At 45.3% G+C, this 24,544-nt stretch overlaps 1 protein-coding gene across 25 annotated transcripts in view; it reads left to right on the forward strand.

The window, feature by feature from the left end:
• Positions 1 to 24,544, forward strand: part of LOC110530721 (myomegalin) — a 122,880-nt gene that overhangs the window by 94,453 nt on the left and 3,883 nt on the right. For 13 of the 25 annotated variants that reach the window (XM_090182770.1, XM_090182771.1, XM_036986403.2 and 10 more), the window contains 17 exons: positions 1,873 to 2,090; positions 2,326 to 2,443; positions 2,577 to 2,694; positions 3,064 to 3,118; positions 10,562 to 10,812; positions 10,924 to 11,187; positions 12,041 to 12,292; positions 12,488 to 12,736; positions 20,723 to 20,912; positions 21,413 to 21,534; positions 21,823 to 22,116; positions 22,588 to 22,692; positions 22,926 to 23,128; positions 23,324 to 23,470; positions 23,680 to 23,818; positions 23,962 to 24,008; positions 24,216 to 24,270. In XM_090182770.1, coding sequence (XP_090038896.1) covers positions 1,873 to 2,090; positions 2,326 to 2,443; positions 2,577 to 2,694; positions 3,064 to 3,118; positions 10,562 to 10,812; positions 10,924 to 11,187; positions 12,041 to 12,292; positions 12,488 to 12,736; positions 20,723 to 20,912; positions 21,413 to 21,534; positions 21,823 to 22,116; positions 22,588 to 22,692; positions 22,926 to 23,128; positions 23,324 to 23,470; positions 23,680 to 23,818; positions 23,962 to 24,008; positions 24,216 to 24,270 — 2,827 coding nt within the window. The remainder of the gene's footprint in view (positions 1 to 1,872; positions 2,091 to 2,325; positions 2,444 to 2,576; positions 2,695 to 3,063; positions 3,119 to 10,561; positions 10,813 to 10,923; positions 11,188 to 12,040; positions 12,293 to 12,487; positions 12,737 to 20,722; positions 20,913 to 21,412; positions 21,535 to 21,822; positions 22,117 to 22,587; positions 22,693 to 22,925; positions 23,129 to 23,323; positions 23,471 to 23,679; positions 23,819 to 23,961; positions 24,009 to 24,215; positions 24,271 to 24,544) is intronic. The other 12 variants (XM_090182767.1, XM_090182768.1, XM_090182775.1 and 9 more) reach the window with 5 other exon arrangements.

Below are 24,544 nucleotides of genomic sequence, written 5' to 3' on the forward strand. Positions count from 1 at the left end.
ACCTGAGCAGGACCTCAAAACTAAGGATTTATTAGCCAGCGATACTCTGTTGTTTATGATTTTGTTCTCATGGAGGACTGATTGGGCTCATTGATTCGAGTTGATAAATAAATGCTACACTCATGGAATGGCAAGCTTTGAGCACTACTGAATAAGGGCTATTTACATGTGAAAAATGAATGCCATATGCTGCATTTGCTATAGGCCTATTGTTTACCTTGTTGTTGGTGACACTTTGATATCTTCATAATATGCAGCTGTTTAAAGGGAAAATCCACAGATGAAACACTAACAAAATCATTCGCCCCGCCTCTATTTTGGTAAAAAGCTGAGGGATGGGCCTGGGGAAATGTAACCATAATATAAAAAACATTGTTTTAGCGACATTATGAGGCTATACAGTGTTTGTTTACATTTACAATGTTTACAAACATTGAAATAAAACATGGTTATATTTTGGGTTATCATGGAGTGTGACAGTTGATCTAAGCTCATGAGGGATTTCTAAGTTATATTCTTCAAGAATCAATGGCTATATATATATATATAATTTATAAGTCTGAAAATGGATGCAGCAACTACAGATTGCCCCTTTAAGTCTATCAAAGGTGTGCAAGTTTGAGCATGTGTCCATTAGGCCTATGGACTTTCTTTTTAATCAGCATGAATTAGATTGAGCAATAAAAGCCCCACTTTTAAATTGTATGTATTATTTTTTCATGATTGATAGGCAGTTTAAACTTCTTGATTTATTGTCATGCCCTGACCTTAGAAATCCTTTTTATTCTCTATGTTTGGTTAGGTCAGGGTGTGACTCAGGTGGAAAAGTCTATGTTTTCTATTTCTTTGTTTTTGGCCGTGTGTGTGGTTCCAAATCAGAGGCAGCTGTCTATCTTTGTCTCTGATTGGGGATCACACATAAGTTGTCATTTTCCTTTTGGGTTTTGTGGGATCTTGTTTTCTGTTTAGTGTCTGTACCTGACAGAACTGTGCGCTTTCCTTTTTAACTTTGGTTATTTTTGTTTGAGTGTTTTTTGAAAATAAAATATCATGAACACTTTCCACGCTGCGCTTTGGTCCACTCCTTTCGACGAGAGCCGTTACAATTGTTGGGTTCAAATACACAATTAGATTTGTGAACAGCCATCCACAACAACCACAATCCGTAAGGTGCAAATTGCTAAATGAGAAAGCAGCAGTGCGATTCACATCAATGCGCCATGTAGATATCATTAATAAGTGATATCCGTATCACCGTAGACTACACCACTGCTTTCATCCTGCTGTCATCCTTACCTCCAAGCGTTTATTCAAGTTGGATCATCTTTGGATGCCGACAGCAGTCGCACCATTAGAAGACATAGCTTGGACTGTAGCCTACAAAAGCCTATTCCTGCGCTTTTCCCGCGATCCATCAAACACATCTGGTGTGTCATCATAGTGATCTCTGACTTGTGGTCAGACTCGCTCAGGTGGAACAAATTTACACTTGCGCCTTTTTTCAATGCTGATTTGAATGTCATTGAGAAAAGTGTCAAAGATTTTTTTTCTCGCAAACACCCATTATGAATTTAGAAGTAATCCTTCTAAGTAATCATCTAGTTTTTCAAAGTATCTGTACTCTTATTACAATATTTTTGCCTGTAATGTAACGGATTACAGTTACCTTTTTTGTAATCCCTTACATGTAATCCGTTACTCCTCAACCCTGTATACATACAAGGTCTGATTGATTGATAATTCATTGATCAGTTGATTGATCAATACATTGACTGATGACTTTAGTGTCTTATGCGCTTGTTGGATTATGTGCTGCTAATACATTTTCCCTGACTATTTACTGTCTTTTTCCTCCTCTCTCCTGTCCATCAGGTGAATTGGGCATTTGAGGCGTCCCCGGCCCTCAGCGGTGTAGAAGACGATGAGGGCTGGATGTCCGACAGCCTGGGGCCTCGCATGGAACCCAAGCCCAGCCGAGAGCTGCGAGAGCTGGTGTCCCGAGTAGCCTCACTGGAGGCCCAACTCAAGAGCTCCAGGCTGGAGGGGAAAGGAGGGGTGGTGGAGGAGGGGAAGTGTGCTACCTGGCCCGGGTGAGTGGAGAGAGAGAGGAAATTAAGGAAGGAAATAATTATGATAATGAATATGGTGATGACTGATAACAATGATAATGACTATGATTATGATTGATAACAATGATCATGACTCCCATGGTGACTGATAACAGTGGTAATGACTATGATGATGTCCGATAACAACGATGATGATGATGTTTTTTTAAATGTATTTTTATGTCCTGACCCCTCCCCTTCCTCCATCTATGGACAGGAAATACAACACCCTGATCCAGGCTCAGGCCAGGGAGCTGTCCCACCTGCGTCAGAGGATGAGGGAGGGCCGTGGTGTCTGTCACATACTCACACAACACCTGGGAGACACCACCAAGGTCTGACACTCTGACAATCTCTCCAAAGATTAGGACATTATCCACCACTTTTTGACAGTGATTGAATCAAATGTATTTCATCGATTTTAAAATGTTTTATTGAACTATCAGCTAAATGTAATTGATTGGCCAGGGCTTTGAGGAGCTGCTGCGTGCCAACGACATTGACTACTACATGGGACAGAGCTTCAGAGAGCAGCTGGCACAGAGCACTGCCCTGGCACAACGAATGGGCACCAAGATCAGTGGACGTGAGTGTGGAGAACACACACACACCAACATATGCACAGACACACACATATGCACACACACACAGACAGACAGACTCACACACACATATGCACACACACACAGACAGACAGACTCACACACACATATGCACACACACACAGACAGACAGACTCACACACACACAGAGACAGACAGACAGACTCACACACACACACAGACAGACAGACAGACTCACACACACACACACAGAGACAGACAGACTCACACACACACACACACAGACAGACAGACTCACACACACACACACACATATTCCCTGATCTTCTTTCCTTGTATCTCGCTCTCTGTCCTCCCTTTCCTCTCCACTACCCGTTCTTCTCTCTCCTCAGGTGACCGCGCTGAGCTACATGATGATAAGATGGGCCATGAGCTGCTTGCTTTGCGGTGGGTTTTATGTCCAAATGATGTGTAACCATCTGAAAAAAGTGTTTCCCTTATGTGTGTGTTTTGTGTGTGTGTGTTTTGGTTTTAGTATCCTTGTGGGGATCAGAAGTCCAGGGGACCAGGAGTCCAGGGGACTAGGATAGTATAACAAGGAAAAGTGGGCTTTTAAGGCTTAGGGGTTAGGTTTAGGGTTATGGCTAGAATTAGGGTTAGGAGTTATGGTTAGGTCTAAGGTTTGGGGTTAAAGTTAGGGTTAAGGTTAAGGTTAGGGATGAAACACACCAATAATCTCACTGCCAATAGACTGCTGATAGGTACTTATCAGAGTGGGAGGCCTGTGAACAAAAGTGTGCTCGGACAAAAGTGGTACCTGCTGCGTGCTGACCCAGTAGCGACGAACCTACCGATTCTACTTGTAGAACCGCAATGCTCGTCAGTGGCCAACAACTTGATCTTGAGCCACTCAGAGAGCACGACCCCCCCACATGGGGAAGCCAACAAAAGTAATATGAAAAAGAGAGCATTTTCTCTGTACATCCACAGATCAAATCAAATCAAAGGTTATTTGTCACGACTATGGTGGTCTGCTTGCCGAATACAACAGGATGAGATAGCAAAAGCTCAGGTTTCCCAGCCCGGCGGTGATACAATCTTCGGCAAAATCATTCGCAAGGAGATTCCTGCAAAAATATTATTTGATGTATTTATAGTGAAATGCTTACATACAGGCTCTAACTAATGGTGCGGGGAAAAAAGGTAGCAGCGTAAAAGAGGGGTTGGATGCAAATAGTCCAGGTAACCATTTGGTAACCTGTTCAGGAGTCTTATGGCTTGGGGGTAAAAACTGTTGAGAAGCCTTTTTGTCCTAGACTTGGCAGTCCGGTACCGCTTGCCATGCGGTAGTAGAGAGAACAGTCTATGACTGGGGTAGCGGGGGTCTTTGGCAATTTTTAGGGCCTTCCTCTGACACAGCCTGGTGTAGAGGTCCTGGATGGCAGGCAGCTTTTCCCCAGTGATGTACTGGGCCGTACGCACTACCCTCTGAAGTGCCTTGCGGTCAGAGGCCGAGCAATTGCCGTACCAGGCAGTGATGCAACCGGTCAGGATGCTCTCGATGTTGCAGCTGTAGAACCTTTTGAGGATCTCAGGACCCATGCCAAATCTTTGTAGTTTCTTGAGGGGGAATAGGCTTTGTCGTGCCCTCTTCACGACTGTCTTGGTGTGTTTGGACCAATCTAGTTTGTTGTTGATGTGGACACCAAGGAATTTGAAGCTCTCAACCTGCTCCACTACAGCCCTGTCAATGAGAATGGGGACGTGCTCCTTTTTCTGTAGTCCACAATCATCTCCTTAGTCTTGGTTACGTTGAGGGATAGGTTGTTATTCTGGCACCACCCGGCCAGGTCTGTGACCTCCTCCCTATAGGCTGTCTCGTCGTTGTCGATGATCAGGCCTACCACTGTTGTGTCGTCAGCAAACTTAATGATGGTGTTGGAGTCGTGCCTGGCCATGCAGTCGTGGGTGAACAGGGAGTACAGGAGGGAACTGAGCACGCACCCATGGGGAGCTCCAGTGTTGAGGATCAGCGTGGCAGATGTGTTGCTACCTACCCTCAACACCTGGGGGCGGCCTGTCAGGAAGTCCAGGATCCAGTTGCAGAGGGAGGTGTTTAGTCCCAGTGTCCTTAGCTTAGTGATGAGCTTTGGGGTACTATGGTGTTGAACGCTGAGCTGTAGTCAATGAACAGCATTCTCACATAGGTGTTCCTTTTGTCCAGGTGGGAAAGGGCAGTGTGGAGTGCAATAGAGATTGCATCATCTGTGGATCTGTTAGGGCGGTATGCAAATTGGAGTGGGTCTAGGGTTTCTGGGATAATGGTGTTGATGTGAGCCACTACCAGCCTTTCAAAGCACTTCATGGCTACGGACGTGAGTGCTATGGGTCTGTAGTCATTTAGGCAGGTTGCCTTTGTGTTCTTGGGCACAGGGACTATGGTGGTCTGCTTGAAGCATGTTGGCATTACAGACTCAATCAGGGACATGTTGAAAATGTCAGTGAAGACACCTGCCAGTTGGTCAGCACATGACCGGAGCACACGTCCTGGAAATCCGTCTGGCCCCGCAGCCTTTTGTATGTTGACCTGTTTAAATGTCTTACTCAAATCGGCTACGGAGAGCATGATCACACAGTCGTCCTGAACAGCTGATGCTCTCATGCATGCCTCAGTGTTCCTTGCCTCGAAGCGAGCATAGAAGTGATTTAGCGCGTCTGGTAGGCCTGTGTCACTGGGCAGCTCACGGCTTTGCTTCCCTTTGTAGTCTGTAATAGTTTGCAAGCCCTGCCACATCCGACAAGCGTCAGAGCCGGTGTAGTATGATTCAATCTTAGTCCTGTATTGACCCTTTGCCTGTTTGATGGTTCGTCGCATAGCGGGATTTCTTGTAAGCTTCCAGGTTAGAGTCCCGCACCTTGAAAGCGGCAGCTCTACCCTTTAGCTCAGTGCGAATGTTACCTGTAATCCATGGCTTCTGGTTGGGGTATGTACGTACAGTCACTCTGGGGACGACGTCCTCAATGCACTTATTGATAAAGCCGGTGGCTGATGTGGTGTATTCCTCAATGTCAGTCTGTGATAGCAAAACAGTCCTGTAGTTTAGCATATGCTTCATCTGACCATTTTTTTATAAACTGAGTCACTGGTGCTTCCTGCTTTAATTTTTGCTTGTAAGCAGGAATCAGGAGGATAGAGTTGTGGTCGGATTTACCAAATGGTGGGCGAGGGAGAGCTTTGTATGCGTCTCTGTGTGTGGAGTACAGGTGATCTAGAATTTTTTTCCCTCTGCTTGCACATTTAACATGTTGATAGAGATTTGGTAGAACTGGTTTAAGTTTCCCTGCAATAAAGTCTCCTGCCACTAGGAGCGCCACCTCTGGGTGAGTGGTTTCCTTTGCTCATTTCCTTATACAGCTGACTGAGTGCGGTCTTAGTGCCAGCATCTGTCTGTGGTGGTAAATAAACAGCCACGAAAAGTATAGCTGAGAACTCTCTAGGCAAGTTGTGTGGCCTGCAGTTTATCACAATATACTCTACTTCAGAAGAGCAAAATCTAGAGACTTCCTTAGATTTCGTGCACCAAAAGATTACAAATATGCACAGACCGCCCCACCCCTTCGTCTTACCGGAGTGTGCTGTTCTATCCTGCCGGTGCAGCGTGTATCCCGCTAGCTGAATATCCATGTCGTCACACTTCATATGCAATGTAATGCTATGGGATGCTATGGGATGGTAGCTAGCTAAGTGCACAGATGTAGGCTATGGGGTGGTAGCTAGCTAAGTGCACAGATGTAGGCTATGGGGTAGTAGCTAACTAAGTACACATATGTAGGCTATGGGGTAGTAGCTAACTAAGTACACATATGTAGGCTATGGGATGGTAGCATCTGCCAGGGATAGAGGTCAACAGTCAGAGCCTCTGGCAGGGATAGAGATCAACAGTCAAAGCCTCTGCCAGCAGTAGAGGTCAAAATCAAATCAAATTGTATTTGCCACATACACATGGTTAGCAGATGTTAATGCGAGTGTAGCGAAATGCTTGTGCTTCTGGTTCTGACAGTGCAGTAATCTCTAACAAGTAATCTAACAATTCCCCAACAACTACCTAATACACACAAATCTAAAAGGGGTGAATGAGAATATGTACATATAAGTATGGATGAGCGATGGCCGAGCGGCACAGGCAAGGTGCAGTAGATGGTATAAAATACATTATATACATATTATATGAGTAATGTAAGATATGTAAACATATTAAAGTGGCATTATTTAAAGTGCATTGTTTAAAGTGACTAGTGATCCATTTATTAAAGTGGCCAGTGATTGGGTCTCCATATAGGCAGCAGCCTCTCTATGTTAGTGATTGCTGTTTAGCAGTCTGATGGCCTTGAGATAGTAGCTGTTTTTCAGTCTCTCGGTCCCAGCTTTGATGCACCTGTACTGACCTTGCCTTCTGGATGGTGGCGGTGTGAACAGGCACTGGCTCGGGTGGTTGTTGTCTTTTTGGCCTTCCTGTGACATCGGGTGCTGTAAGTGTCATGGAGGGCAGGTAGTTTGCCCCCTGGTGATGCGTTGTGCAGACAGCACCACCCTCTGCAGAGCTTTGCGGTTGAGGACGGAGCAGTTGCCGTCCCAGGCTGTGATACAGCCCAACAGGATGCTCTCGATTGTGGATCTGTAAAAGTTAGTTAGGGATTTGGCGGACAAGCCACATTTCTTCAGCCTGAGGTTGAAGAGGCGCCGTTGTGCCTTCTTCACCACACTATCTGTGTGGGTGGACCATTTCAGTTTGTCCGTGATGTGTACGCTGAGGAACTTAAAACTCTCCACCTTCTCCACTACTGTCCCGTCGATGTGGATAGGGGGGTGCTCCCTCTGCTATTTCCTGAAGTCCACGATCATCTCCTTTGTTTTGTTGATGTTGAGTGACAGGTTGTTTTCCTGACACCACACTCCAAGTGCCCTCACCTCCTCCCTGTAGGCTGTCTCGTCAGAGCCTCTGGCAGGGGTAGAGGTCAACAGGCAGAGCCTCTGCCAGACACATGCTCAGTCATTACAAGTCACATGCTCTCTTGAATAATCTTGTTTTTTTATGTTTGTCTTCAGAGGACAAACGTAACTTTGTTTTACATTTGAGTTTTTACAGTGAATTTGTTACATATGCATTTTACATACATTTATCACGTGAATAATCTTATTACGTTATAGGAACATGGCAGTTTCCTCTGTTTTCCCATGGTTCACTTCCATGGGTTGTGGGTTTTAAATCAATTAATTTAGTGCTATAGATACAGATTTTTAATCCACCTACAACGTGCATAGAGATTCTGTTTGATCCCAGAAGTCCCATTGTTGATACCAGAAGTCCCATTGTTGATCCCAGAAGTCCCATTGTTGTTCCCAGAAGTCCCATTGTTGATCCCAGAAGTCACATTGTTGATCCCAGAAGTCCCATTGTTGATCCCAGAAGTCCCATTGTTGATCCCAGAAGTCCCATTGTTGTTCCCAGAAGTCACATTGTTGATCCCAGAAGTCACATTGTTGATCCCAGAAGTCCCATTGTTGATCCCAGAAGTCCCATTGTTGATCCCAGAAGTCCCATTGTTGATCCCAGAAGTCACATTGTTGATCCCAGAAGTCCCATTGTTGATCCCAGAAGTCCCATTGTTGATCCCAGATATTAGAAGACTCCCAGTAGACTTTACCCAGAAGGATTCACCCACCGGGTGTGTGTCTAAAAGCTCACCCAAGGTTAGCTGATGAAGCTGTCAAGGAGCACAAAAAAGATTGACTGCTAATCTAATCTAATCCCAGGCTGTAGAGTGGACCTGGGTGAACCACAGGTGTCACGCAGGTCCTCCTTAAGAGGCTCAGTGAGACTGCGTTAGACACACACACACACACCCTGCCACGGTTCTCCCTCCCCTCCATTCTGGATGTGGCTCGGTAAGCCATTCTCTCACAGAGAGAGTAAAGAGAAGACAAGAAAGGAAAAGACTCTAATAAGGAAAACACCCTTGGATCTTATGCAATATTTGACCTGATTTGGGAAAGGTCGATTTCTATGAATATTTCCAGGACTTATCAGAATATTTCCAGGACTAATCAGAATATTTCCAGGACTAATCAGAATATTTATAGGACTAATCAGAATATTTCCAGGACTAATCAGAATATTTATAGGACTAATCAGAATATTTCCAGGACTAATCAGAATATTTCCAGGACTAATCAGAATATTTCCAGGACTAATCAGAATATTTATAGGACTAATCAGAATATTTTCAGGACTGTTTCTAGGACTGTTTATATACTTTTTTTTATAACCAATTGGGCTATTTCTAGGACTATTTCTAGGACCAATATGACTATTTCAGGACTATTTATATGACTAATATGACTATATCAGGACTATTTATATGACTTTCTAGGACTAATCAGACTATTTTTAAGACTAATTGGACTATTTGACTGTCAGATCAATGGCTCCACTATGGAAGTCCATGCTTTCTAAGAGCAGTCCCCTGTACAGGGACTCTCTGTGGTCTTTCTCTGTGTGTGGGGATCGCGCTGGGAGAGAGCCTGCCCTCCTATGGAAACAGATGGAAAGAGAGCGGGAGTTCCTACAGAGGAAACTGGCAATGTAAGGGGGATGCAATAGGCAAGATCATGGTCATACAACTTGATTGTGGTATTTGAGTTCTGTGGTGGATCTTAGTTACTTTCACTTGTTTGCAGCCTTTCTGTGTGTGATTGTGTCTGTCTATAAGTGTACACTACCGTTCAAAAGTTTGGGTTCACTTAGAAATGTACTTGTTTTTGAAAGAAATAGCATAAAGTTGATCAGAAATACAGTGTAGACATTGTTAATGACTATTGTATCTGGAAACGGCTGCTTTTTTATGGAATATGTACACAGAGGCCCATTTATTTATTTTACCTTTATTTAACTTGGCAAGTCAGTTAAGAACAAATTCTTATTTTCAATGATGGCCTAGGAACAGTGGGTTAACTGCCTGTTCAGGGGCAGAACGACAGATTTTGACCTTGTCAGCTCGGGGATTCAATCTTGCAACCTTCCGGTTACTAGTCCAACACTCTAACCACTAGGCTATCTGCCGCCCATTATCAGCAACCATCACTCCTGTGTTCCAATGGCACGTTGTGTTAGCTAATCCAAGTTAATCCTGATTAAAGAAGCAATACAACTGGCCTTTTGACATGTTGAGTATCTGGAGCATCAGCACTCCTCTTTCTATTCTGGTTAGAGCCAGTTTGCGCTGTTCTATGAAGGGAGTAGTACACAGCGTTATACGAGATCTTCAGTTTCTTGGCAATTTCTTGCATGGAATAGCCTTAATTTCTCAGAACAAGAATAGACTGACGAGTTTCAGAAGAAAGTACTTTGTTTCTGGACATTTTGAGCCTGTAATCGAACCCACAAATGCTGATGCTCCAGATACTCAACTAGTCTAAAGAAGGCCAGTTTTACTGCTTCTTTAATAAGGACAACAGTTTTCAGCTGTGCTAACATAATTGAAAAAGGGTTTTCTAATGATTAATTAGCCTTTTAAAATGATACACTTGGATTAGTTAACACAACGTGCCATTGGAACACAGGAGTGATGGTTGCTGATAATGGGCCTCTTTAAGTCTATGTAAATATTCCACAAAACATCAGCTGTTTCCAGCTACAATAGTCATTTACAACATTAACAATATCTACACTGTATTTCTGATCAATTAGATGTTATTTTAATGGACAAAAAATGTGCTTTCAAAAACAAGGACATTTCTAAGTGAGCCCAAACTTTTGAACAGTAGTGTACATCTTGTAGAAAATGAGAAAAGATCTGGATGAGATAAACAATCTCTCTTTCTCTCTCTAGGCTGAGTAAGGAGCTCCAGCAGAAGGATAAGATAATCGAGTCGCTCCACACCAAACTCCAGCAGCGTCCTGACACCCCCTCCAGCAGCCATGCCCTCTCAGAGACCACCGACCAATCAGACAGAACCTCCTTTGTGTCAGACGAGTGCCGGACCAATGAGGACCTGGAGCTGTGCTCAGATGTGGATGCTGGCAGCGAATACGCTCAAGAAGTGAAGGGACAGGGGGCGGGACATGGCCCAGGAAGCACAGGTTTAGTAGCCGTTTAAAACATGTGCTATTCATAAACACATACCTTACACCTGTCTCTCCCTCCATCCTTTTTCCAACCTCCTATCACCCTTTTCTCCACTCTTTTTTCAGACGTCCACCCCTCCCTCCCTCCATCCTCTCTTAAGTCCTCCAGCAGCTGTCCCAACATGCTATACTCCACTCCCGTGGAGTCAGCCAGTCAGACTGGTCCTGTGTCCTGCTCCCTACCCACCTCCCAGTCCCTCCCCAGGCTTTACCCTAGACATGACCTCTGGGGTCAACATATGACCTTTGACCCCGCGACCAGGACCTTCCCTATGGAAGCGGTGCAACAGCAGCTGGATACCCTGCACAGACAGATGACTATGAATAAGAGTGAGCAGAGTTAGGGTCAGCATGCAAGGGTGTGGTGTTCGTAGTTTATGAGGGACAATCTTGGTGGATTGAGTAACATAATGTAATAGAATCGGTGATCTGCAGCATGTATTGTTTTGACACTGACAGGGACAACATTGGCTAGATAGAGGAGTGGATGAAGTTAGGGCTAATATAGCATGCCTGCAGTGGATCAGGATGGGACAGTATAAATTGTAATGACTTGGTGTGGATGTGACAATGTTGGGGTTGAGAGATCCTAGACTAGTATCAATGTTGGGGTTGAGAGATCCTAGACTAGAGACAATGTTGGGGTTGAGAGATCCTAGACTAGTATCAATGTCGGGGTTGAGAGATCCTAGACTAGTATCAATGTTGGGGTTGAAAGATCCTAGACTAGTATCAATGTCGGGGTTGAGAGATCCTAGACTAGTATCAATGTTGTAGTTGAGAGATCCTAGACTAGTATCAATGTTGGGGTTGAGAGATCCTAGACTAGAATCAATGTTGGGGTTGAGAGATCCTAGACTAGAATCAATGTTGGGGTTGAGAGATCCTAGACTAGTATCAATGTTGGGGTTGAGAGATCCGAGACTAGAATCAATGTTGGGGTTGAGAGATCCTAGACTAGTATCAATGTTGGGGTTGAGAGATCTTAGACTAGTATCAATGTTGGGGTTGAGAAATCCTTGTGTTCGATGATACAGCACCTGCATTTGGTCCAGATAGTTTAATGATACAGCACCTGCTTCTGGTCCAGATATGCTGTAATACCCTTTAACAAGAATGCTTTCTCTTTTACATCACCTGAGTGTGGCTCCTTAATACAGACTACTTCTCTGTTCTGTTACAGGCTTTGTGGTTCCTCACGCCAAGGCCCGGACGACCGCCCCACCAACCGCTCATCACCAGCCTGACCATTCCACTTACAGACAGATTACCCACCATGCCTTTTACCCACACCAGCTAGGCGGCCGACCCGCAGGCCCCGCCCTGAAGGCAGACGGAGATCTGGTGGAGAGTGGTGCATTGTGGGATATGGAGAACATGGCTCAGCCAATCAGGGTTGGGTCATCAGGATACTATTCAGGAAACAGCTTTACTGGTAAGATCCAGAGCCTTCTATTACAATAAAGGGCTCTCGTAAGTCCCTCCACCTTTTTTCATCGCTAGCATGGTTTGCACTATCTAGACTCAATACCAACATCAATCATTTTTCAACTATTTTTCATATATAACCTGCAAATACACAGCAGTGCTAACATAAACTTGACCAATGTTCTGTCCCGTGTTCCCCAAGGTGTGGACGTGATCAAGGAGCACCTGAGGGAGGTGCAGTGTCTGCGTCAGCACCTGGAGGAGTCCATCAGGACCAATGAGAGGCTCAGACAGCAGCTGGAGGAACGCCTTTCCACCACCGGCCGTGACGGCGCAGCTCCCACCAACATCTACATCCAGAGCCTGGACTCTGTCTGCCAGCTGTCCAATGAGATCAGAGTCCTGAAAGAGGAGAACCTGGCTCTCCAGGCACGCCTGCAGGCCAGCTCAGGTACTGTACCTCACCAGTCCACCCTACTGTCAACATTAAACCAAATGATTCATATTTTGTCTACAGAGGGCTTGCAGTTGCGTCACAAATCACCTAGCAACCCCACCTTGCACCATGTTGGAGGACCAAAGTTAGTATGTGGGATGCCTCCTATCGACCACATGGCTGGCTGCATTCTGCTACCACCGGAAACTTCGGGAAGATTGCCCATTATTTATTTTCTCTAAGCACCCAGAAGACGAGGGCGAGGGAGAACCTATTCAAGTAAGTAAATATATTTTGAAAATTATCAATTATTAGCTAGCTTGCTACAGAAACTTAGTGTGCAGGCTAACTCAAATGAGCTGCTAACGTAATGTTTGCTACCATAGTTAGCTTACTTTACATACTGTATAGCTAGCTAAGGGAATTAAATATCACCAGCTTGCTAACTTCATATTAGATAGTTAGCTAGCTATCTTCATGTATTTATTATTGTAACTAAATCCATGTGTAGCTACAGTAGGTAGGTAGCTAGCTAACAACGATGGAAAAGGGAGAAGGGATTAGCTAGCAGTTCCGGCTGTCAGAGAAGGGAGAGTAGGCTACTCTAGATAGGCCAGGTACCTTTGTGGGAAGACATTATGAAAATATTATCCAGTTCCAGTCCCTAGTGAGACAAACTGAGGACAGAGAGAGATAGCAACACAATATTCAGGGCTGTCTAATTTTAGTATAATGCAACCTGTTTCTTTGTGATGTTTTCTGTCCTCAGATAGAGTGCCATGAAACACTGTCTACAGATGAAAAGGTCACAATGATTGTCCCAAGAGAAAAAGGGTGCATCCTTGTATACCAAGGATTATCTGTGTACCTATGTTGGCACATTTTGTGAACAGAAATACAGTTTAAAAGTCACACACAATGTATAAACCTATTACAGCTGGAGCAGACCAACCCTGCTGGGTGTGAAGGCTTCTGTTGCAGCCCAGCACGAACACACCTGATTCAATGTATCAAACCTAATTAGTTAATTATCAGGTAAGCTATTACTGGGCAGGAACGTACAGTGCCTTGCGAAAGTATTCGGCCCCCTTGAACTTTGCGACCTTTTGCCACATTTCAGGCTTCAAACATAAAGATATAAAACTGTATTTTTTTGTGAAGAATCAACAACAAGTGGGACACAATCATGAAGTGGAACGACATTTATTGGATATTTCAAACTTTTTTAACAAATCAAAAACTGAAAAATTGGGCGTGCAAAATTATTCAGCCCCCTTAAGTTACTACTTTGTAGCGCCTCCTTTTGCTGCGATTACAGCTGTAAGTCGCTTGGGGTATGTCTCTATCAGTTTTGCACATTGAGAGACTGAATTTTTTTCCCATTCCTCCTTGCAAAACAGCTCGAGCTCAGTGAGGTTGGATGGAGAGCATTTGTGAACAGCAGTTTTCAGTTCTTTCCACAGATTCTCGATTGGATTCAGGTCTGGACTTTGACTTGGCCATTCTAACACCTGGATATGTTTAATTTTGAACCATTCCATTGTAGATTTTGCTTTATGTTTTGGATCATTGTCTTGTTGGAAGACAAATCTCCGTCCCAGTCTCAGGTCTTTTGCAGACTCCATCAGGTTTTCTTCCAGAATGGTCCTGTATTTGGCTCCATCCATCTTCCCATCAATTTTAACCATCTTCCCTGTCCCTGCTGAAGAAAAGCAGGCCCAAACCATGATGCTGCCACCACCATGTTTGACAGTGGGGATGGTGTGTTGCTTTTACGCCAAACATAACGTTTTGCATTGTTGCCAAAAAGTTCAATTTTGGTTTCATCTTACCAGAGCACCTTCTTCCACATGTTTGGTGTGTCTCCCAGGTGGCATGTGGCAAACTTTAAACAACACTTTTTATGGATATCTTTAACAAATGGCTTTCTTCTTGCCACTCTTCCATAAAGGCCAGATTTGTGCAATATACGACTGACTGATTGTTGTCCTATGGACAGAGTCTCCCACCTCAGCTGTAGATCTCTGCAGTTCATCCAGAGTGATCATGGGCCTCTTGGCTGAATCTCTGATCAGTCTTCTCCTTGTATGAGCTGAAAGTTTAGAGGGACGGCCAGGTCTTGGTAGATTTGCAGTGGTCTGATACTCCTTCCATTTCAATATTATTGCTTGCACAGTGCTCCTTGGGATGTTTAAAGCTTGGGAAATCTTTTTGTATCCAAATCCGGCTTGTTCCTTGTTCTTCATGACGCTCTCTGCGCTTTTGATGGACCTCTGAGACTATCACAGTGCAGGTGCATTTATACGGAGACTTGATTACACACAGGTGGATTGTATTTATCATCATTAGTCATTTAGGTCAACATTGGATCATTCAGAGATCCTCACTTAACTTCTGGAGAGAGTTTGCTGCACTGAAAGTAAAGGGGCTGAATAATTTTGCACGCCCAATTTTTCCGTTTTTGATTTGTTAAAAAAGTTTGAAATATCCAATAAATGTCGTTCCACTTCATGATTGTGTCCCACTTGTTGTTGATTCTTCACAAAAAAATACAGTTTTATATCTTTATGTTTGAAGCCTGAAATGTGGCAAAAGGTCACAAAGTTCAAGGGGGCCGAATACTTTCGCAAGGCACTGTAAGTCTGCTCCTCCAGTAGATCAGTGATCAGTGGAAGGAGGTTGGCCACCTCTTGTATTTTTTTTTGTTCTACTTAAATTATGCTTTAGTAGTAATAGCCTACTTATCACTACACTGTCTAACCTTTACATATATGTTAGTTTACTTTGTAATTATATGAAATAGTGTTGAAATAGTTAACTGATAAACTTGATTTAATTGTTAACTATTATTCAAAATGAACTATGTTGATTAATCACAATCCTGCAATAAAGAGGGGAATCTGTCTCTAATTTGTCTTAGTGTCTCTGTTGTAATTCTCAAATGAACAGGACCTTTTTGTTCAGTCACAAGCGCTCCAATTAGTTTTATTTGATTGTCACTTTCTATTCAGGAAAAAAAGGCCACATTTTTCCTGTGCAAAGGAGAGAAACATCTTTGATATATCCTATGCCACTACGCGATTATTAATAGCCTAAATTACCACTATCCAATCTACTCATCACATTAGGAATAGCAGGGCTTACATTAGTCTGCAAATGCGATGAACAGATTGCATGCATATCAAATCAAACTTTATTTGTCACATGCGCGGAATACAACCGGTGTAGACCTTACAGTGAAATGCTTACTTACAAGCCCTTAACCAATAGTGCAGCTCAAGAAGAGTGAAGAAAATATTTACCATATAAACTAAAGTAAAAAATAATAAAAAGTAACACAATAACATAACAATAACGAGGTTATACACAGGGGTACCGGTACTGAGTCAGTGTGGAGGTTATATACAGGGGGTACCGGTACTGAGTCAGTGTGGAGGTTATATACAGGGGGTACCGGTACTGAGTCAATGTGGAGGTTATATACAGGGGCTACCGGTACATTGTCAATGTGGAGGCTATATACAGGGTGTACCGGTACTGAGTCAATGTGGAGGTTATATACAGGGGGTACCGGTACCGAGTCAGTGTGGAGGTTATATACAGGGGGTACCGGTACTGAGTCAGTGTGGAGGTTATATACAGGGGGTACCGGTACCGAGTCAGTGTGGAGCTTATATACAGGGGGTACCGGTACTGAGTCAGTGTGGAGGTTATATACAGGGGGTACCGGTACAGAGTCAGTGTGGAGGTTATATACAGGGGGTACCGGTACTGAGTCAGTGTGGAGGTTATATACAGGGGGTACCGGTACCGAGTCAGTGTGGAGGTTATATACAGGGGGTACCGGTACTGAGTCAGTGTGGAGGTTATATACAGGGGGTACCGGTACCGAGTCAGTGTGGAGGTTATATACAGGGGGTACCGGTACTGAGTCAGTGTGGAGGTTATATACAGGGGGTACCGGTACCGAGTCAGTGTGGAGGTTATATACAGGGGGTACCGGTACTGAGTCAGTGTGGAGGTTATATACAGGGGGTACCGGTACCGAGTCAGTGTGGAGGTTATATACAGGGGGTACCGGTACTGAGTCAGTGTGGAGGTTATATACAGGGGGTACCGGTACCGAGTCAGTGTGGAGGTTATATACAGGGGGTACCGGTACTGAGTCAGTGTGGAGGTTATATACAGGGGGTACCGGTACCGAGTCAGTGTGGAGGTTATATACAGGGGGTACCGGTACAGAGTCAGTGTGGAGGTTATATACAGGGGGTACCGGTACCGAGTCAGTGTGGAGGTTATATACAGGGGGTACCGGTACCGAGTCAGTGTGGAGGTTATATACAGGGGGTACCGGTACCGAGTCAGTGTGGAGGTTATATACAGGGGGTACCGGTACTGAGTCAGTGTGGAGGTTATATACAGGGGGTACCGGTACCGAGTCAGTGTGGAGGTTATATACAGGAGGTACCGGTACCGAGTCAGTGTGCAGGAGTACAGGTTAGAGGTAATTTGTACATGTAGGTAGGGGTGAAGTGACTATGCATAGATAATAAACAGTGAGTAGCAGCAGTGTACAAAACAAATGGAGGAGGGGGGGGGGGGGGTCAATGTAATAGTCCAGTGGCCATTTGATTAATTGTTCAGCAGTCTTATGACTTGGGGGTAGAAGCTGTTAAGGAGTCTTTTGGTCCTAGACTTGGCGCTCCGGTACATCAGCCCCGTATTTTCCTGTAGTCCTTTTCCTATAGTCCTTTTCTTGTTGTCCTTTTCCTGTAGTCCATGATCAGCTCCTTTGTCTTGCTCACATTGAGGGAGAGGTTGTTGTGCTGGCACCACACTGTCAGTTCTCTGACCTCCCTATAGGCTGTCTCATCGTTGTCAGTGATCAGGCCTACCACTGTTTTGTTGTCAGCCAACTTAATGATGGTGTTGGAGTCGTGTTTGGCCATGCAGTCGTGTGAACAGGGAGTACATGAGGAGGCTAAGTACACACCCCTGAGGGGCCACAGTGTTAAGGATCAGTATAATATTAATATTATTAATATCGTGCACCAGCTGTTATCAAATCAAATCAAATCAAATTTTATTTGTCACATACACATGGTTAGCAGATGTTAATGCGAGTGTAGCGAAATGCTTGTGCTTCTAGTTCCGACAATGCAGTAATAACCAACAAGTAATCTAGCTAACAATTCCAAAACTACTACCTTATAGACACAAGTGTAAGGGGATAAAGAATATGTACATAAAGATATATGAATGAGTGATGGTACAGAGCGGCATAGGCAAGATACAGTAGATGGTATTGAGTGCAGTATATACATATGAGATGAGTATGTAAACAAAGTGGCATAGTTAAAGTGGCTAGTGATACATGTATTACATAAAGATGCAGTAGATGATATAGAGTACAGTATATACGTATACATATGAGATGAATAATGTAGGGTATGTAAACATTATATTAGGTAGCATTGTTTAAAGTGGCTAGTGATTTATTTTACATCATTTCCCATCAATTCCCATTATTAAAGTGGATGGAGTTGAGTCAGTGTGTTGGCAGCAGCCACTCAATGTTAGTGCTGGCTGTTTAACAGTCTGATGGCCTTGAGATAGAAGCTGTTTTTCAAGCTCTCGGTCCCAGCTTTGATGCACCTGTACTGACCTCGCCTTCTGGATGATAGCGGGGTGAACAGGCAGTGGCTGATCTTTATGGCCTTCCTGTGACATCGGGTGGTGTAGGTGTCCTGGAGGGCAGGTAGTTTGCCCCCGGTGATGCGTTGTGCAGATCTCACTACCCTCTGGAGAGCCTTACGGTTGTGGGCGGAGCAGTTGACGTACCAGGTGGTGATACAGCCCGACAGGATGCTCTCGATTGTGCATCTGTAGAAGTTTGTGAGTGCTTTTGGTGACAAGCCAAATTTCTTCAGCCTTCTGAGGCTTCAGCCTTCTGAGGCTTCAGCCTTCTTCACGATGCTGTCTGTGTGGGTGGACCAATTCAGTTTGTCTGTGATGTGTACGCCGAGGAACTTAAAACTTACTACCCTCTCCACTGCTGTTCCATCGATGTGGATAGGGGGTGTTCCCTCTGCTGTTTCCTGAAGTCCACAATCATCTCCTTAGTTTTGTTGACGTTGAGTGTGAGGTTATTTTCCTGACACCACACTCCGAGGGCCCTCACCTCCTCCCTGTAGGCCGTCTCGTCGTTGTTGGTAATCAAGCCTACCACTGTTGTGTCGTCCGCAAACTTGATGATTGAGTTGGAGGCGTGCGTGGCCACGCAGTCGTGGGTGAACAGGGAGTACAGGAGAGGGCTCAGAATACACCCTTGTGGGGCCCCAGTGTTGAGGATCAGCGGGGTGGAGATGTTGTTGCCTACCCTCACCACCTGGGGGCGGCCCGTCAGGAAGTCCAGTACCCAGTTGCACAGGGCGGGGTCGAGACCCAGGGTCTCGAGCTTGATGACGAGCTTGGAGGGCACTATGGTGTTAAATGCCGAGCTGTAGTCGATGAACAGCATTCTCACATAGGTATTCCTCTTGTCAAGATGGGTTAGGGCAGTGTGCAGTGTGGTTGAGATTGCATCGTCTGTGGACCTATTTGGGCGGTAAGCAAATTGGAGTGGGTCTAGGGTGTCAGGTAGGGTGGAGGTGATATGGTCCTTGACTAGTCTCTCAAAGCTCTTCATGATGACGGAAGTGAGTGCTACGGGGCGGTAGTCGTTTAGCTCAGTTACCTTAGCTTTCTTGGGAACAGGAACAATGGTGGCCCTCTTGAAGCATGTGGGAACAACAGACTGGGATAGGGATTGATTGAATATGTCCGTAAACACACCAGCCAGCTGGTCTGCGCATGCTCTGAGGGCGCAGCTGGGGATGCCGTCTGGGCCTGCAGCCTTGCGAGGATTGACACGTTTAAATGTTTTCCTCACGTCGGCTGCAGTGAAGGAGAGTCCGCATGTTTTGGTTGCGGGCCGTGTCATGACACGGCCCGCAAAGTTATTTAGTCTGCCTGGGAGCAAGACATCCTGGTCCGTGACGGGGCTGGTTTTCTTTTTGTAATCCGTGATTGACTGTAGACCCTGCCACATACCTCTTGTGTCTGAGCCGTTGAATTGAGATTCTACTTTGTCTCTATACTGACGCTTAGCTTGTTTGATTGCCTTGCGGAGGGAATAGTTACACATAGTTATACTGTTTGTAGTCATGTTTCCAGTCACCTTGCCCTGATTAAAAGCAGTGGTTCGCGCTTTCAGTTTCACGCGAATGCTGCCATCAATCCACAGTTTCTGGTTTGGGAATGTTTTAATCGTTGCTATAGGAACGACATCTTCAACGCACGTTCTAATGAACTATTGACAAATATACACACACCCCCACCCATCATCTTCTGTTATAAAGGTGCATTTTTATGGTGAAAGAATTGCCTCACCAAAACATGAAACTCATGTGACACATGCTAATAGCTAGACAACAAGCTATTGCGCTAGCTAGCTAATTTTGGCTAACTTAGTGCAGTTGCTATCACTTGGTTAGCATAGCAGCGAAACTAAACTCAAAATCGATCAGATTTGATTTACCAGTGATTAAAAGATTGTAGCAAACCATGTATTGAAAGCTGTCTGGGTTCAGGTCTTGACGGGCAAAAATGTTTCTTTGCTTTTCTGACCGTTCTTTCGTCTTATCTCATTGGTGTCACCAATGGGGTTTCATGATTGCGGGAAATCTGTATTTTTTTCCCCTTGTCTTTCCTAACCTTGTTAGAGCAGCCAAATACTGCACAGATGAATGGGATGATGAATCAACTATTATCATGCAGTTTGGGGTAGCCACTCGGCTGCTGTTGTCAAATAATTAAACCTGTGGTCTTCCAATATGGCCGGTCTAAGTCAACTGCAAGCCCTCTGTAAGGCATGGACTATTCTAAAACATTTGATGTTGTTAAAAAGGATCTGATGTAGCGTCTTACTCTGCCTTCCCGTCATGTGTGGTTCCCCCTCAGAAACGTGTGAGGAGGCGGAGCAGCTGCGTGAGGTGGCGGTGACGGGGCGTGCCCGTCTGAAGCAGGCGGAGCTGGAGGCGGAACAGTGGAAGGAGGAGCTACGCCGGCTGCAGACACACAGCCAGGAGCAGGGACAGCAAATTCACACACTCAGACAGGAGAGGCAGAACAGCCATGACAAGAACAATAGGTGTGTGTGTGTGTGTGTGTGGTGTGTGTGTGTGTGTGTGTGTGTGTGTGTGTGTGTGTGTGTGTGTGTGTGTGTGTGTGTGTGTGTGTGTGTGTGTGTGTGTGTGTGTGTGTGCGGCTGACAGTATGTGTGTGTGTGTGCTGCTGACGGTATGTGTGTGTGTGTGTGCTGCTGACGGTATGTGTGTGTGTGCGGCTGACGGTATGCGTGTGTGTGGCTTACACACACATACCGTCAGCCGCACACACACATACCGTCAGCAGCACACACACACACATACCGTCAGCAGCACACACACACACATACCGTCAGCAGCACACACACACACATACCGTCAGCAGCACACACACACACATACCGTCAGCAGCACACACACACACCGTCAGCCATGCACACACATACAGTGTGTGGCTGACAGTGTGTGCGTGCGTGGCTGACGGTGTGTGCATGTGGCTGATGATGTGTGTGTATTAACCCATGAACCTCTCTCTACTCTCCAGGCTCCAGCATGAGGTGTCCCTGCTGCAGCAGCAGTTGTGTGAGAGCAAGGAGCTGCTCCACTCTCTGCAGAGTGAGCTGCAGGTCTACCACAGAGTGTGTGTCAACGCCAAGGGCAACCCAGGTCCGCCTTCCCACTTTATCTACAGGTTATTGGTTGCATAGAGAGAACTGTAATTCAGGAGTTCACCAGTGGAGAATTAAAACGTGTATATATATCCTATCTTGAGATACGTGCATATAACTGGGACTTTCACATATATAATTCAAAATGACGCTCAGAAGTCGTTTAGGTCATTTATATTGATACTTGCTGTGGGTCAATGACATTCATTCTGTTATATTGATACTTGCCGTGGGCCAATGACATTCATTCTGTTATATTGACTAACACTATTATTGGGATTGACAGAGTTTCTGTGTGAGGGCCAGTACGGTAGGGTCCCTGCCCTGCCCCTGCCCGGGGAGCTGGGGGAGCTGCTAGGGGAGGTGAGGAGCCTCAGAGCCCAGCTCCAGAGCAGTGTCCAGGAGAACAGTGTCCTGAAACAGCTGGAGCTCCACAAACATCTGGAGCAGAAGCTGGGTGGGGGCGTCCACGGAGGGCTGGGGAGCATTGGGGGGATGGAGCCCCCTCGTACCCCGTCTCTCAGTGCCCTTACAGACAGCCCCCAGAGGGACAGCCTCTACAGACGGCAGCTACTACATGGTAAGGGTGTTGTGTGGTGTGATGATGTGGTTTGAGGTTAGTATGGAAATACATTTTGATATCAGCTTGATAGGCACTAACACTCAATGCCAGCTTACGCTTGATATTGGCCCACTCTTCAAATCAAATCGAATCAAATCAAATGTATTTATATAGCCCTTCGTACATCAGCTGATATCTCAAAGTGCTGTACAGAAACCCAGCCTAAAACCCCAAACAGCAAGCAATGCAGGTGTAGAAGCACTCTTCAACACAATGAATGGGACAGAAGAGTCCAGAAAGTCTGTCTCATGTAAATCCCATTGAACTAACTGATTGACGTGTTTAATGAACCATTAACAACAGATTAATGAGTGAAATGTTTGATTTGAAGCATTATCATTCATTAAATGTAGTTGAATGCTCAGGGTTGTGTGTGTGTGTGTGTGTGGTGACCAAGCATCCCTGTCTGTCTCTGTGTGTGTTCTGCAGACCCAGCGCCGTCTCCCCCGGTCAGAGACATTGGGTTGTTTAACTGTGGTTCTCCATACCACGTCCCCTACACAGATCTGGTGGAGACCCCGCTCACTGCCAACGGTGTGACTCTAGTTCTAACGGCACTGCATCCTGTTCCTTCTTTGTATGATGTGTGACAAATGGAGAAATTACAGTTTTACATATCTGATTCACACATCTGAAGGAGTTTACACAAGTCTACACAAATAGTCCAGGAAGGATGCTTTTAAGGAAGTGAATCACTCTTATAAAATAAAAATAACTAACTAATAACATCCCCAATTATCTCTTCATAAAATGATGACATCCGTTAGATCTGGACCCCCACTCAGAGCTGCAGGGGGATGCCCCGGACGGCTCGTTCTCTAACCGGAATGGACGCCACGCCATCGGGCACGTGGACGATTACAGCGCCCTGCAGCAGCAGGTCCTGGAGGGGAGGAGTCTGGTCCAGAGAATGGAAACAGCCCTTCAGGCCTGCCTCAGCCAATCAATGCTGGTAGACAGCCAGGACCAGGTAAGGGGGTAGTGATGGGGTGGGTGGCACAGGGAAACTAGTTATATTATCTATTTGTGCCAACATCTGATTAAGTGATGACCTAATCCTGAAACTCATAGCCAAATCTTGTGTATGTGCTGGCCACCTTCTCGATGTGAACAGTCTGTCGCTACAGCTACTTTCAGGGAATATTATGAGCCTGTCTCTGTCTAGGTCCTCCTGGACTATGGCTGTGTGAGGACTCTGTTGTCTAACACCAAGACCCTGAGACAGATCCTGGAGGAGGCTGTGTCCCTGCTGAAGATGTTCTGGAGGGCTGCCCTGCCCAGCACCGACCGCTCCACCCACAACCTTAACAAGGTACCGAATACATGATTTACTACCAATATCTTGTAATTGAATGTACTTGATGGTTTGTGACATCATGTGTCAGTCGTGTGGTGGCTTTGAGGCTCTCTGTTGATGATGCAGGTTCTAAGCTAGTCAGACATATGAACTGGTGTTTGGTTTATTGACGTTTTTAATTGTTGATTGATCAGTCTACTGATTGATTGCTGTGACCCCTGCAGGAGCAATGTATGAAGGAGGAGATTCTGTCTCTGAGGGGGCGTATTTCGGAGCAGGAGGAGGTTCTCCAGGGAACCGTCCAGAGACTGAGGAGCACCAGCCGCACCAAGGAGAGCATGGAGCACTTCATCGTCAACCAGCGTGAGTGAGTGTGTGTGTGTGTGTGTGTGTGTGTGTGTGTGTGTGTGTGTGTGTGCGTGCATGCGTGTGTGTGCGTGCGTGCGTTACATTGGTGTTACAGCAAAGGGTCCTAGTTAGATTTTCTTTTTTCTTTTATATTGCAGTATCAAGGACTCGAGATGTGCTGAAAAAAGCAAGGACTAACTTGGAGGTAAGAGATGATCATTTTCCTTGACACATCCTGTATACACATCAGATGGTGTTAATGTGTATTGTTCATTGTCTCAGTGTCAGTACTGTAGTCTCTCTCTACTGTCACTGTTTTGCACCCACCCTGTCTGTTCCACCTGTTCCTTCATCCTCCCTCCTTCCTCTCCTTCCTCTCGTCCTCCTCCTCTTTTCCCCTGAGTACCTCCAGAAGAACGAGCAGAGGATTTCTTCCCTAAGCTCCTCCTCTTCCTCTCCTTATGCTGGTAAAGGGTTTGGCACGCTGTGGCTGTCATGCTGTGTGACATCACTGCTTTACCATCCAATCAAACAACAGAATAATAATCATCAAGGACTATCATAAGCGTCATAGCAACCAATTCATATAAATCATGGAAAACCTGAAGGGGGAGAGGGGTGGGGGGGGGGGGGGGGGGGGTGCTTGCACGCGATTGGCTGAAAGCCAGGGCAAGCTGAAGCTTTTAAGACTCTTACTGGAATTTAAACTTACAGGTCAGCTACTTACTGAGGGGAGGCTTT

The sequence above is a fragment of the Oncorhynchus mykiss genome, chromosome 8 (assembly GCF_057628025.1).
Source record: "Oncorhynchus mykiss isolate SJ-2025 chromosome 8, ASM5762802v1, whole genome shotgun sequence".
NCBI lineage: Eukaryota > Metazoa > Chordata > Actinopteri > Salmoniformes > Salmonidae > Oncorhynchus > Oncorhynchus mykiss.